General features: G+C 34.2%; 2 protein-coding genes across 2 annotated transcripts in view; one reads left to right on the forward strand and one right to left on the reverse strand.

Moving 5' to 3' along the window:
- The window catches only part of LOC117344903 (neuralized-like protein 4), a 30295-nt gene extending 29331 nt beyond the window's left edge, over window positions 1-964 (reverse strand). Inside the window, exon 1 of the mRNA XM_033907780.1 lies at window positions 794-964. Within this exon, the coding sequence (XP_033763671.1) occupies window positions 794-964 (171 nt within the window). The remainder of the gene's footprint in view (window positions 1-793) is intronic.
- Window positions 965-1188: 224 nt separating this feature from the next.
- On the forward strand, window positions 1189-10247 carry LOC117345140 (inhibitor of growth protein 5-like). The gene is made up of 7 exons (XM_033908133.1): window positions 1189-1526; window positions 3040-3111; window positions 3328-3494; window positions 4511-4622; window positions 5333-5420; window positions 5895-6057; window positions 6782-10247. The coding sequence occupies exons 1-7, from the start codon at window positions 1490-1492 to the stop codon at window positions 6881-6883; spliced, it is 741 nt and encodes a 246-aa protein (XP_033764024.1). The 5' UTR covers window positions 1189-1489; the 3' UTR covers window positions 6884-10247.
- The last annotated feature ends 6102 nt before the right edge of the window (window positions 10248-16349 follow it).

Genomic DNA, 16349 nt, shown 5'->3' on the forward strand with positions numbered 1-16349 from the left:
AGCAGAGATCATTACAGCACACTGTTTCCCAATATCAATTATGACAGTATCAAATCAGCATTGGATCAGACAGTTTGTTTGGGTTTTTTTATTGTTTAACATCCTATCAACAGCTAAGGTCATTTAAGGATTGCCTATCATGTGTGCGACATGCATACATGTGTGGTGATCCTGAAGGTGTGTGTGTTTTGGGAGGCTGTGGTATGTTCAAATTCATGTTTGTCTTCTTGTGATAGCCCGGACTGATATCAACTTTCTAGTGCTATCCTCACTGAAGCATACTGCCAAAGACACCCAACAGGACACATGATAATCTATATGCTCCTGATCAGCCAGCTGAGTGGCAGACTGTATATAAATTAAAACTATATAATGTAGAAGCCAACTGACCTGTTGTTTCACTTAGCATACCATTAATCAGAGTCTGATTTGGACACCGACACAGACCATTAGTGTACCGAAACATCTTGCCAAAGTGACTAAGCCTCTTGTCAACGCTGCATAAAGTCTGGATAACGAAACGTCAGTACGCATACCCCAGATGACAGCTGATCATAAGAAACATTATTTGGAATGCACAGCGCTAGCTGATGCGGTGATACAGAGCAGACACTTTTGGGTTTAAAGAAAAAAATCGTGTAAATCACTTAAAATTAAACATGCAGTAGCTTGCTATTTCCACATAATATCCATAAATAACTATACATACACATATCAAACGAGTTTCAGTAAGATTATTTCAGTACTGTGTTCGGTCAAAATAGTTTTGTATAAAAATGCACCATGACATCACCTTTTTATCAATTTTCACTTCAAATACATTATCATCCTTTAGTGACTCTGCACTCAAAACGACGCCATTGTTAAATTCTTGAGTCGGATGGCTTCTCTGTGCTGTACGACCGTCGTTACTTAGCGTGACTAGCGACCCTGTCCGACTATGAAACTTTGGCAGGGCCGCCATGTTTATGAATGTTTTAAAAAATACGGATCACATTATTAACACAAACGAAACAGCTTTATTTAGGATAACTTTCTTTCAATCATTTAGATAAAAGCTAATACTAACAAACTCAAAACACTAAAAGCAAAATCATGATATTTGTTGGATAGGAATGAAAACTACTAAAATATATTTTTATTAATTTTCGTTTCTTCAAAATATCCAGAATATATGACAACATCATAATAATAATGTACCCGAGGACGAAACATGTTGATGGTTATCTTTTAATAAGACGATGCTCTATTATTATCTTCACTTTATATAGAGAATGCAAAAACAGTAGGCCTACAGTGCACTTATTATTATGCAAGGATATACATTACTTTAAGTAAACCAGAAATTGACGTTTCGACAAGTGCGACATATAACCCGGCTAATCTCTATCACAAAGACGTTTTGTCATCTCCGTCAGTGCCACATGGTTTCAAGCATTTGAGAGACTGAAACAAATCATCACGTGACCAAAGTAAAATATATGCTGAGATGGCGACTGCTATGTATCTTGAACATTATTTGGATAGTAAGTGTGTTTATTGTCAATAGACAGAAATGAGTATGTGGTAATGTTAGTTATTGGGTACAGTTCTTAATACCAAGCACATTAAGTTCATTGATTGGTTCCCTCTGACGTCCTTTAATTAACTAACACACTTCCCGCCTCCGCACTCGACCGCCTTTCTTCATTTGTAAAATGCGCGGTTGGCATGACCGGATTTTTTGGTCATTTATGTTGACTAAGTACATTTTTAACTGATATTGTTAATTTTGTGCATGTATAGTTTCATTTCGACATAGAAAGTCTAAGCAGTTAGCTTGTTTTGATTGTCCATTCATTTTGAGTAGATTTCCTACCATTTTGACAGATCGTCTTGTCATATTATATAATTAGGTAATGAAAACGCTGAAAATAAAATTATAAAATCTGTCTGTTTGAATTAATATTTTATTATAACTTCGAAATGTATTTGTTTTCTTTATGTGATATCACACTCTTTACAAAGTACGTGAAACTCCAGATATGAAAGTATATGTCAAATAGACGAGGGTTTTCAAACTAACAGGAAGGAGCCTGCCATAGGGGGCTAAAGATAAATTTAAAGCTAGCCTCCTGAACTAACCATATGCTCTCCACTTTTACAAGGGTCCCAGCTCCTATACAAAGTCTTTGTCAACAGCAAGCTAGGTTCTTTGACTACAGGGACATCTTGATCTGCTTATGCTTACGCTTGTAATGGTCAATGGTGTAATAGTAAGAAAAATACCCAGCCGCAATGGGCCTCAAACTAGCAACAAGATAAATTTTGTCTCTCCAAGCGGACATCCTACCACTAGACGAAAGGAAAATTCCTGCTGTCAACCTTTAAGAAAAGAAAGATAATTTTTATATTGTGTAGCATCAAGCAGATTTAAATTTGGTGCAGATAACATGTATATAACTGATACCACAGACGTCCGCTTCTGGTCAGTATTTTGAGGGGGGAAATTAGACCCTACACTTAATACTACATCAACAAGTTGGGTAAATTGTTAATTGCTTAAATTGTACAGAATTTGTGACATTTTCTACAATAAACTCTTTGATTCTTGGGAATTTAAATAATAGACATGAACTTTTCTATTTGATTTATGTTTTTTCTAATGAGAAATAATGAGCAAATTAAGATATTTAATTTGTAAATAAAAACTTTCAACTCCTGCATGTATAATATGTCAGTCTTCTGTAGAATTTAGGGAAGCCAAAATGTTAAAACTGGGTATGGCCTTCTCAATTCTGGGCTTCATTTCTTCATTCCCCTTTCTTGATTTTTGTGATGAATGATACTTTTGTTTCATGGAATAATTCTCACATGCAGAGATTTTCAAATAATTCAAATCTGTATGCATTATAATGACCTGTAAATTAGATCAGAAATATTGTTCTTATGATAAAAGTGTGAAAACAGAAATAGGTAAGCAATACAATTTGTATTAGGGATGGGGTTACATGAATTATGAATAATCATGTTTAAATGCATTATTTCCTTCCTTTTCAGGTCTGGAGTCCTTGCCTACAGAATTACAAAGAAATTTCAATCTGATGAGAGATTTAGATCAGAGATCACAAGGTAGTTTAAATTAACAAAAAAAAACTTAACATTTCTACTAGTCTATACTAGATGTGTTTGTTTTTGAGAATAATATATATAACCTCTACAATATTGACATACAAATTAGTTAATATTCAAAGTGAAATAAATCATATGATATATCGAATGTTTCTTTTCACTTTTCAGAATGGGGACAGAGACATAAAATTACATGAGGTTCTTGTTTAATTTCAGACTTGATGAAGGACATTGATATTTTGGCCGATGATTATTTGGTGAACGTCCGTGGCATGACAACAGACAAAAGAACAGAACACCTTGATTCAATTACTAACTTGTATTCCAAGAGTAAAGAGTTTGGAGATGACAAAGTTCAGTTAGCAATGCAGACATATGAAATGGTATGTATTAAAATAAAGGAAATCTTAGAACAAAAATCATGTGGCATAAAATATTAATATATATTTCCTACCTTTAAAGACAAGTAAATACTTTTGAGAATTAGCTGAAATTGATATCAGAAAAGTAATGTTTGAAAATTTTGGTGCCTACGGTAAACCTCCGGTTAGTTTGAACAAAATTAAATAAATATTGACGAACCTGTTCGAATTATTCGAAATTATGCTTCAGAAAATAAGCGTGAGTTCGAACTATTCGAGTCAATATCGGCGAAAATCTCAGCAGAGTAAAATCATTAGACACAAACACATCCATCGTAAATCTGATACATAAACGGTGGCCTGAACAATGGCACATTTATAAGTAAGTAAAGTCATAGAATTTTATTTAATTCAATGTTAATTGATCGTTAAACGTTCTTCATTTCGCGATAATTATGATGGTTATTGCGCGAAGCCGCTCGGTTAATGCGTAGCTACAGTAGGCCCCAAAACAGTTCAGTACACGTTTCATTTGTGACACAAAAGTTAAACATTTGTACAGTATAATCTTAGTGACTTAATGATGAGGATGATCATTAATATATAATGTTATTTATACATTATCGGGGCCTAAATTTGCAATCAGCTGTCTCGTGCGTGGTGTATTTTGCAATGTAAAAAACTGAAATAACGCTAAAATATGTGGCATATATTAAATCACAGACGCATTCTAATGATCACGCATACAATCTAATAACATAAACGTGCTTGCTGAAATGGTGTCAGTTATAAACAGCCAGAGTTCGAACTATTACTAGCTAAAAAAATATTGTTCTATCCGCGTGTTCGAATTATTTGGAGGTTTACCGTACTTAATCTAATTTTAAGTACCTTAAAAATGAAATTGATTAGATATTGATTGACATATTAATGTTTTTAAATTGTCATCATTTTCTATCAGAATTTGTTGGTGATTGTTACTACTCAGTAATTTTGCTTTATCTTGAGATGTACGAAATGGAGATTATTTTTTGCAGGTTGACAAACATATACGGAGGCTTGATGCAGATTTGGCAAGATTTGAGGCAGACCTGAAAGAACGAGGATCGTCAAACATGTCCAACACTGATTCTGACTCAGGGAAGAAAAGTGAGATTTTAGTGAACATCTTTAGATTTACCTTCTAATTGTGTTTTAGAAAAGTTTGAATTAAGAGTCTGTGGCTAGGTGAGACCACTGAACATTACTTACAATATTTGATCTATTTCTATTTGAACAGCGTTTTTGGGGTTGTGAAACAAGATAAGTAATGATACATTGAGGATTATATCTAAAACCTTGAGACAGATTTTTTGGCAGTTACAATTAAAATGCACTTCATAAAATAAACAATTCTTTAGGCCAACATGTTTTTACATCAACCTGATGAGCAGCCATTTTACACTTGCAAGTTTGAGATTGTTATTATTTGAAATTCAAAATACTTATATAATTTAGTTATTTACATCTTTATTAGAAACTTTGTTGATAAATAAAATCATTAAAATTCATAGACCACTTTATATCGGGGGGAAAAAACAAGAAATACTATTGTACTGTCAGATTACATTTTGGTTATGTTTGGAAATTTTATAATAAAATGATATATGTTACATTTATATAAAGACCCTATTTGATAGTCAAATTACATTTGGTTGTTGAGATAAGTGTTACAGATGTATGTTGGTGATAATCAGATATACAGCAGATTACAACACTGCATACAAATATACATATCAATGCATTCCTAGTCTTAATGTTTTTTTCTCAAATTCATCCAGTGTAGAAACCAGTAATTAATTAATGTTTTCTATTTTCAGCAAATAAAGACAAAGATAAGAAAAGAAAATCAATAAAAGACAAATTTGAAGATGAAATTCCAAGGAAGAAAAAGAAAAAAGGACAATCGTCAGTAGTAGTATTTTTTCTTTACTATATTTTAGGAATTAGTGTCCAGTTAAATTGATAACTTCAAAATGTTTACACTACAAAACAAATTTTATAACTTTTCTTTGATTTCTTCCCCCTGTTCAAACAAGAGAGGTCCCTCGTCAGACACCAGTTTAGCAATAACCTGCATTTAATTACAGTTGATGCCAAATTGTGTTATTATTTAATTAGTACAGGTCAATCATATAACTTTACACATACCTTATCAGTTTGTTATATGATTTAATGCATTGTGATCTCTGCTACACTTTGTTTTTGTTTCCCTTTTAGTTTTACATTTTTAGACATCGTCACTGTCAAAAGTGTTGCATAAAAAACATTGGACATCATAGCTAACAATGTAACAATAATGGGATTAGAAATGAACTGTTACATATCCTTTCCTTGTGTAACAAACAACCACACAGCTATTTAACATGTTTCTGTTTACAGTGTTCCTGAGGAAGACGAGGCGCCAACACAAGTTACCATTATCCCCCTACCTATCACCCATCCCTCAGATGTCCTGGACATGCCGGTAGACCCCAACGAACCAACATACTGTCTCTGTCACCAAGTATCCTACGGAGAAATGATAGGCTGTGATAATCTTGAGGTATGTCTGACACCCACACCTTCAATTTAATGTTGAAGAGTAAAATTAAAAAATAGAAACAGTAAATAGTCAGATGAGTTTTAATAGTTTATTTGTTTGTGTTGAGTTTTATTGATTGAACTATGAAGAACTTCTTTAAAATTCCAAGTTTCTTTGACATATAGTATTCAAACAAGCAATTCCGTTATTGTATTGTTAAATATATACCAATATGTGTATGTTCTTAATATGGTGTAAAAATGGAAATAAAATGACAAACATCAATAACAGCCACTCAACCAGTCTAGAAAGTTTTACACAACCTGATACACACATAACTCTAGTAGACCTTTTGGTATGGATTGGTTTGTATTTATCATAATTTTCCAGTTACCAGGGAAACAAATGATTAAAAACCTAAATATTGCCGTGTTTATGAAGCGTAACTCCAAAACAATTTAAGATAACTTCATGAAACCTTATAAGCATATTGCTGAGGTTGTCTAGTAATGTGGTACCCTTTAGCATGGAATTGATTGTTTTTTCCAAAATTTCCCATAACCATGGAAACAAATGATTTAAACCGTAAACATCACACTTCATGCAAACAACCAAATGCATACATGTATGGGTGCTTTCCATTAAGGGAAGGGGGATTTTGATGACTTACATCTTTATGTAAATAATTCAATATCAGAAACCATCGTAGATATCCGATTTGAAATTGTGCTTATTTTTATTACAGTGTCCCATTGAATGGTTCCATTTTGCCTGTGTGGGTTTGAAAACGAAACCTAAAGGGAAGTGGTACTGTCCGCGTTGTACAGAAGAGCGGAAAAAGAAATGATAGATGTCTGTGTTCTTGGGGTCCTATAACACATGGCATTCCTGGGATTGATGGCCGTGACTTGATGTACAGGCCCTGGAAGGAAGGAATCTTCAAAAATATCATCGCCATTCATCATGGTTAGGCTTGACTGGTCCATATCTCATCTCTGGAATGTGCCTCTCAAGAAATTGAGAACAGGAAGAAACAACATCTCCATATATACATCATACCTTGCTCCTTCAACCACCATTCAACATTCAGACAGTGGTATCATACATATAATCATTACATGAGCGAAATAGCTGAAGAAAAAAATGTATCCTCTTACCAGGTGTTTTTGAAAGCATTCTCAATCTTGAGCTTGAAATCTGCTTAATCCAACTTCTTTCAAACTCCCTTAAATCAGAAATAGCAGTTTAAAAGAAAAGCCTTAATGACAAAAATAATATCTTGTCTGAAGTCTTTCTGAAATTCCTTCAGATCATTGAAAAAATGTTAATTGAAACATTGGATTCATCACCAAAATAATTTGAAACTGAACACAAAATGTGTGTTTGAGCACGATTACAGTTTCATAAATACGGGCCCAGGTGTTCGGTAAATATCAGTTTTCCTCCCTGTTCTGATCTATCATATTCATAGGAAATGATATTGTTATTCCAGTAAGATATATATATTACTTGAGTACTGGTGCCCCAGAAATAAATTCTACTCGTGATAGATGTGACAGAAATATGTCTCACTATTATGGTTTTGTTTCATTTTTCTCCCGATTTCCAAACCTGGATTCCTCCCATCAAGCAGAAATTTTACTTAAATAGTCCCAAGCACATTGAAATATTCTTAATTTGGGTATGGGCTATAATGATGAACCTGCCTGGAAATGCTAACATGTTTGGGTTTTTTTTAGTTGTACCAAATTGTACCAAAGATATATCAAATTACTGAGTTACTATTACTCAGTGGTAAGAAAGTTTACCAGTTAAAGTTGTTAAAAGTTAACAGCTTTAAAATGGATTTTAAAAAAAATCTTACTTTCTTTCAGAAAAAAACCTTGTAAGAAACATAATTGGAAAATGTTATAATCGGACAGTCAGTATTTATATATATAAATGTTTACTATGGAACAACTGAAGTTATTAGTGTACATGTAAATTGACAGTCCCTATACCACAGGAGTATTGAATATATTAGGACAAATGTGGTTTCAAAATATCTAACATTGTTGACCTGTTAAAGGAGGGTTACCAACAATGCAACCTTCTGTTCCCCATAAAGTTTGAATCTTCTGTGTTTCCAGCATAAAATCCAACCTAGCTGATGAACTGGAAGCCACATTATTAAAGATGTTTCTAACATGACTGGCATAGAGTTCACCTGTGTGTAGTATAAAACAGACTTTTTTTTTTGGTAATTGCCTTGCATAATTCATTGTTGCTTTTGTCACATCCTTTAAAAACAAACAAAAACAAAAAAGTTATTACATTTTATCATATCAGTCATAGACTTTCATCACAAGTTCACTGGTAGAATCAATTCATCATCAGAATGTTTTCATTTTGTATCACCGCCATTCTGATTATACCTTTTAATACATCATACCATTTCGTAGTCTGTAAGTAATGGTGTCATTGTTACTATTTTTGTTCTATGTTTTTTATGTATGATGGAGTAGTTTTTTGAATCATTACTTTATCTCCAACTTAATGAATTTTGAAAATCGCTAGGTAAAAAGCATGGGGGACCTTGGTAAAAACAAAATACTTAGAATTTGTTATAATGACCTAAGAGCAGAATGGGATGTTAAATTGTTGTGTTTGAACGATTGTTATTTGTTGAAATGTTAGATTGGAGATTTACAAACCTTGTCTACAGCCAGTCTATCTGGTCTGAAAAGATAGAAGTTAGTTGAGACAATTTTTAGGAATAGGTTTCCAGGTACAAAAATGTACTTTGTAGATTTACAACAATTTAAAAATCAAGCTGCACAATTTGTTTTTTGTTCATAGTAAGTGCCAATATATGTATAAAGATGCATATAGTGATGTGTAGGTAATGCTGATGTAATCAGTGAGTTTATTTAATATTTAAAATGTTACTTTCAGTCAGTATTATATCAAACACTGATTGGATTGCCTTGTGCAGTCCCAAATAACGGTAATATCACACCGGTGTTGGTTCTGTGTAAAGACGAGAAAGGTTTTGTTACCTTTCAATTTATTTCATAGCATGCCACAATTGTTGTCCTCAATACCAAAAATGAAAAAAAATTAGTATTATCTTTTGCTAGGTACCAGTTATCTATAAAATTGGTATTTACAGTATTCTTGACGATAGGTATATAAAAAACAGTGTATTAAGAAAAAAAACATACTTCAGAAAGTGCAGTGAAAAATAAAAGAAATCACTGTTAAAGCTTTCATTGTTAAAGGCCCTGTAGTCCAACCAGATGCACTATACAGAGTTACATTTTAAGTTGATTTTATTGAAATTGTACTATTTGAAACTCTTTTTGATTTCTGGGTCATACAATTTTGTGTATTACATAAATGATCACCACATTGTTTCAGGTTTTGTGTACCGGGTACTATATAAATGTTATTTGTATTGAATTTGAATGCATGTATTAACTTTTTCATTTAAACTTCAATTCTAGCTCGTTGTCATCTGAAATGTCATGCATGAACGATCATGTCTTAATGTCGAATCATGGATTTATATCACTCAACTGTCTAGGCAAGTGTTATTTAAAATTATTAGTAAACGCCATGTTTTAGTGGCAGAAGTGTAAGATTCTTTTTATTACCTATTTGAACCTGTAGAAAAATAAGCAAAAGTTGTCATTAAAATGTATTTACACTGGAATGGTTCCTATTTAGATACTAAGACAATCGTAGGTAATTTATGTATGATGTAACAATACTTATAATAGGACAGACCGGTTATGTGATAAATCTCTTTGCAAACTCTTATTTTACTGTCCATCACTTTATCATTAACAGAAGTGTAGATGTAGTTGATTAAAGTAGAAGACTAAAAAAAGAAATACTTTAAAAGTGTTTCGACATACATGTATTATTTAAACTTTTTAAATTTTAATCAGATAAATGGTTCCTATTCTGAATTCAGTCTCAAGTGTTGAGTGTTGAGTGCGACAGAATACTCAGCTGATCAGTTGATAGGAATTTTACAATGTGTGACAGCAGTTTGGAGTGAGAAATCAGTTTAGGAAGTAAAAGTTTGTTGACTTAACATTTTAAGCCACTGTTAAATTTGATCTGTAAATTTATGTGTAAGATATTCTCCACATTTGATATATGTTAATTATGTAATACATACACGGCATGTGTACAACAAATGAAACACTATGTTTTAAATATGACGCAGTGTTGTCTTGGTTATGTCAGTTGGTTTTTAAGTTTTTCGCAAGATTGTGGTTCTTTGATAATGTCATAGGAAGTGTGTGCTGTGTTTAAAGGTTACTACAGTTTAAAGTAAATAATGATTATATAGTAAACTAAGATTAGGAGTCAATACAGGGGGGTTGGGGGGGGGGGGGGGGGTGGAGACACAATGGCCCATAAGGTAGAGAGTTGTAGCAAATCAGACAAATCTGTCGTAGATAAATAGAGGTTACACAACGAGTGGTTGTTGGATATGGAATTTAAAGCGAGTGTCTTTTGCAACTTTTAGAAAATAACTTACGAGTGTGAAATAAATTCCATATCCAACAATTTCGAGTCGTGTGACCTGTTTCTACCACAATAATATCGGCTTGAATCAAAGGGAAACGTGGCCAAGTATAATTTCGCGTATGCAAATAAAGTGTACCGGTGACGTCCGGGACCCTGTGATGTGACGTCATTACATTATTGATGACGTCAATAACAATAGCAGCTTGGGTCAAAGTTCACCGTGTTAGCCAATCGAAATGCGTACAGAGTTTATACCACGTGTGGTATAAACAGATTGTTAATCAACAGCTGTAATGATTAACTGATGGTCTGAGAGTTGAATAACACAGGGTATTGTGGTAGAAATATGTATACATGAGGTCGTACTAAAAATCCAGGTAATGAGTGTGTACAAATGGTGAGCCCACCATTCTCTGTGTTGGGCTTACTGTTTTTACGTTAAGATTAACAATGTTCTCAGACATACTGATTCACTGAATGGAGTGAGATCATTTTTTCCTAGATTAAACTATATTGATTTGTACATAATTATTTTTATTATCCATCTAAAACATCATGAAAGCATCCTGAAAGTGGCTAGTCCATTAAACTGTTTACCCAGCAGAGAAGTGCTATATGTGATCTAATCAAAAATTAATGTTCTAGGGAATTAAGAAAGTGGTCTTTTAGGAGTTTTAGATGAGCTGATTCACCAAAGGTGACAGATAGAAACAATAATTTTAATTATGTAGGAATTGTTTGATATGTCTGAAAATTATACAAAGTATGCATGCTTTTAGTTATATGTGAACAACAAGAAGTTTTTAAATCAAATTTCAAAAAGTTAGAAGTGTTGGTACATGTTTTTAACTGAATGCTTCTGCAATTATATCTAATCAATTAGGTCACTTTATTGGGCAGTCTCCAAGAACTCCGACATAGGTTTATAAAAACGCCTTTAATTTCTATGTAAGGTCTGTCAAACACCCCCGTAACTCTAAATGGACAGATGTTTAATGCGGGAGATATGATTGCATAATGGCGTAATGGTCATATGCCAAATGAAAATGTCTGTTTTGTTGTGAATAGTTTGCAGGTGTACTGTCACGATTTATCATTCAGAATGAACATTTGCTTAGTCACCTGGGTTGTTGTAGAGGACGGGCTTAACATCAGTCCACTATTGAATCTCCACCATGTGGATATCTGTCATGACCAGCTACATCAAAGAATGACAAAAAACCGTGTGTTTACTGTTAAGGAGAATATGAGCCAGGAGACACCTTACTCTATAAATCTTTTTTAAATTTCTTTTGGATAGTAAACATTGTTGCATCTTTAGTGGAACATAATATTTCAACAACAAAAATTTGGATTTTATTTCGCTTGTTTCAATCAGTGCTATAGACTCCAGACCTGTAAATATGCTTTCTCCTCAGAATGAGAACAAATTGCTAATCTGCACAAATTTTGTCCCTTTTTGCGTGTACATCCACCTCAAAATAGAAAGGTTGAGTCCTTCCTTTTGCATCAAGATCAGCTGCAGGTGAAGTTTTGAGGATACTTTCAAACTTACATCATGAGCATTAAATATACAATTAAGTGGGTATAAATAATTATAATTATATATCAGCTGAGATGGGTAAGTCTTGGATGTTTAACTAGCGTCATGTTTTTTTGTTGTTGTTTTTTTGAGAATACAGAGAAAAAAATATTGTAATCTTTATATTTGATTTAGTTTTCTTATTGCATACCCAGTGGTATCAGAGAAGATAAATTATTTTGCATATGGTATTTGAATGTCTAGGAGATCTACAGAGTTCTTAATTGGAAGGGGGGATTATTTACACCAGGGATATTAAAGTGGCAGTGTGATAGCTGACTGATGATAAGACACACCTCTACAACACCACATGTGATTCAGCAAATGTTTGTTCTGAATGATGCTTTGGGATGTACTATCAGAAGTATAATTACCCAATCTAATTAAAATTAGACTTGTAATTTCCACTCCTCTACGATACACTGCAATACAAGTCTTGTTTTGAAGTGTATAGTAGAGTATTGTAGAGGAGCGGAAATTACAAGTCTAATTTTAATTAGATTGTATAATTACCATGATACATCAGAGAAGTTATAGCCACAGCTGACCATTGTTTTGGGGAAACAGATGTTGCTATGGTTTGACATTGGTTTTTGTATCCTTGTATCTTAACTTTGTTTTCATAATCTTTCAATGATACAACTCTCAATTCCTTGTCACTGTAACAGTACAATTTTTCACATGATATGGGGCATTACAAAGATAATGATAGTCTACAGCAAGGGCTTGTGTTCTACACAGTTGGTCCTCAGCTAGAGCTGGTGTTCCTACACAGTTGGTCCAAAGCTATGGCTTGTGTTCCTACACAGTTGGTCCAAAGCTAGGGTTTGTGTTCTTACACAGTTGGTCCAAAGCTAGGGTTTGTGTTCCTACACAGTTGGTCCAAAGCTAGGGTTTGTGTTCCTACACAGTTGGTCCAAAGCTATGGCTTGTGTTCCTACACAGTTGGTCCAAAGCTATGGCTTGTGTTCCTACACAGTTGGTCCAAAGCTAGGGTTTGTGTTCCTACACAGTTGGTCCAAAGCTAGGGTTTGTGTTCCTACACAGTTGGTCCACAACTAGGGCTTGTGTTCTTACACAGTTGGTCCCCAGTTAAAGCTTGCATTCTGTACACAATCGATCCACAGCTAGAGCTTAAGTTCTGAACAAAAATGGTCCAGAACTAGATATTGTGTTCTATACACAGTTTGACCACAACTACCTAAAGCTTATTGATCCATTGCTGGAGTTAGTATTGTGTCGATCCATGACTAGAGCTTATATGTGTATTCTGTATGAGCCTATCTGTGTGTTCTGTATATAGTTGAAGCTCCCAGATACCCAATACAGCTTGTTTCACTGTTGATTGTATCATTAAACGTTGATGTTATCCACATTGATATTTTGTTTTAGTTTGTTACATTTATATTTACCATATTTACATGCAAATAAGCCTATGTGCACAAAGAAGTCATTTTCTACAAAACAAATAAGCATATGCCTCCATTTTCTACAAATAAGCATATGCCTATAAATAGTTCATAAATAAGCATGCCTCAAACATCAATACTAATCTTTAAATGATGGGATATGCTGTACTTTAACATTGAAATACTTTCAGGTGGCATTATCATTAAAGGGGGATCGTTTGATCACTTCCGACATGTTTAATTAGGGATTGCTTACCGACATTTGACAGACTTGGAATTTACTTTGTCATTGAATAACGTTGGATTTACTTTGCTATTGGAAAGCTTGAAACCCTGTTGTATGCCATTGAAAATCATTGCTTATGATATCGTTCCCTATATATGTAATACTAGTAACTGGCAGTATAGAGAAATCTACTTTCAATACTTTGAAGAGCAGCTCGTGTTTAAGTCTGACGACTATGAATTTCACTTTATTGTTGTGAAAGTTAACGTCATTCCTATGCTTCAAAGAGTTACCTCCCTTCCATAGGGATTCTGCAACATTCACCATATATGCGCCCTGTAACTTTTATGATCAGTCGGAACTTGTGTTGCTTTAAATTACCAAATGATAACAAAATTGGTCTTAGGACCGTAATAAACCAGCGTGATCAGATCACCATGACAATAAAAAATTTCCAAAAACAACGTGCATGCACATCTAAATTGGTTCCAAGTTTTCCAGTACATGTCATTGTAATTATATCACAATTGTGGTATTCTGGACAAGCTTCGTCCAAGTATAAAGAACTTATTTGATGACCATATCAGCCAGTACAATATTTTAGGAAACATATAATTGTCATCCCTAAACTTCCAGTATACCAATTTTCAGCGTATGTAGACATTTCAACTTTTACCAATGAGAAGTCCCCATTGTATTTCCATAGTAACGGTTCTTGAAACGCCTAATACTTAAGATAATAAACCTTGATTACCTGCACCACTTGAACAGTTTAAATAGAATTGATCAAAGGACTAATAAGTATTACAAAAAAAAACTTTTAAGTTACCTTATTACCACAACAACCCAAATTTTCAGAGGGAAAATGACGTGCATAAATATCTGCACAGGGTCCCAAACATTCCTGTAAATTTTTATTTAATTGGTTCACAAGTTGAGGAATTTTCAAGTTATTTTATCTACGAAAGGACCGACAAGCTGATTCCAAACAACACCACCCTCCTGAACTACGATTCGTGGGAGGGGGTTATATGGGTAGAATGATATTTTCGGTTACATTCGTTACATAGACTGTAACAATTTCATGTAGAGGTCACTGGAAGCGGAACACCTTTGGTTAAATCATGTGGCCCAGCGAATCTGTCAATTTTGGAGAAGAAACTCGCCAGACTGGTATCGAGAAGGTTAGTCGTATTAAAAGACAGACTATGAATGAAATCATAAGACAGATGAAACTATATAATTAAGTTGTAATTAAATGGTCATATCCGCTAGCCAAGGCCTCCGATTGCGTTACACCTGGCTTCTGTTACACTTGGCTTCTGATTGCGTTACACTTGGCTTCTGATTGCGTTACACCTAGAGTTCAACGCGATCAGAAGCCTTGGCTAGCGAAGATGTGGTATGCATCGAATGAAATCGTCGAAGACATCAAATCTATGATCATGGAAATGTGACCTGTCTCTTCTAATCCTAGAGGGAAATTTTACACGTCACTATTCAAAAAGTCGATGATTTTATTCTGAAGGCTACAGAGATATCGGACGTTTAAAACAATAAACGTGTGCTGGAGTCTCGCATACCAATCCTGATAAAACCCCTTATTGCTAAATAGGCCGCAGTCCTGTGCATAGAGGTTTCTATAAGAGAAAGCCTTACCACTGAGTATACAAATCAACTGTTGATGTGATATATACCACTATAGATAACGAGGAGGGTGTACGGCGTACAGGGGTAGAACGAAAAGTATGGTCATTTATCGGAGATCTCCATAGCAACGGCAAGAGTCTTTTACCGGTGACATGGTCGTTGTGAAGAACCTGTAAGGAGCGAGACAGGTAAGAATACTCAGTACAGACCTAAACAATATCTATAGTCGTATAGAACTAGACAAGACGACAGATTTGCTACAACATGCAGACTTTAGCTATGTGCTTTACACCACAGGGACTTGGCATCGTGTATGGAAGTTCCCAACAAGTCAAGTCAAGTCGAGTCAAGTCAAGTTAACCATGCAGAATCCTTACAAACTCTACCAGATGTGACCACAGGCGCTTGCATAGAAAATATGACTTTCAATTATTTTTTGATATGACAGTGGTATGTGTAATCTGTTATCAGATTACACATACCACTGTCAAAAAAAAAATAATGAAAATAACATTTTCTATGCAAGCGCCTGTGGATGTGACTGCTAAGACACGCTACCGTTCACTTGTCCGGCCTAAGCTTGAGTTGTACACCATACATAACACAATGTCGATAAAATAGAAATGGTCTAACGGAATACAGCCATCAATACTAGAGAAGATTGAAAATCTCCACTAGCCACTCCTAACTGTAATTTCCCCTCCTCTACGAAACATTGCAATACAATTGTTATAAGATTGTCTAAAAACCTAATGATATTTTACAATTTTTTTCACTGTCTCATATACATATGTGGAGCTGTTCCAACCTCTGATTTACGTTTCCCAATATTGGTACTAGAAACCGCAAAGCAAATAATAAGAATTTTCGGACATTTTCTTTAACCAACCTGACTCACTGAAATGGTAATTTTCCCCACGCA

Source organism: Pecten maximus, chromosome 16 (assembly GCF_902652985.1).
Source record: "Pecten maximus chromosome 16, xPecMax1.1, whole genome shotgun sequence".
Classification (NCBI taxonomy): Eukaryota; Metazoa; Mollusca; class Bivalvia; order Pectinida; family Pectinidae; genus Pecten; species Pecten maximus.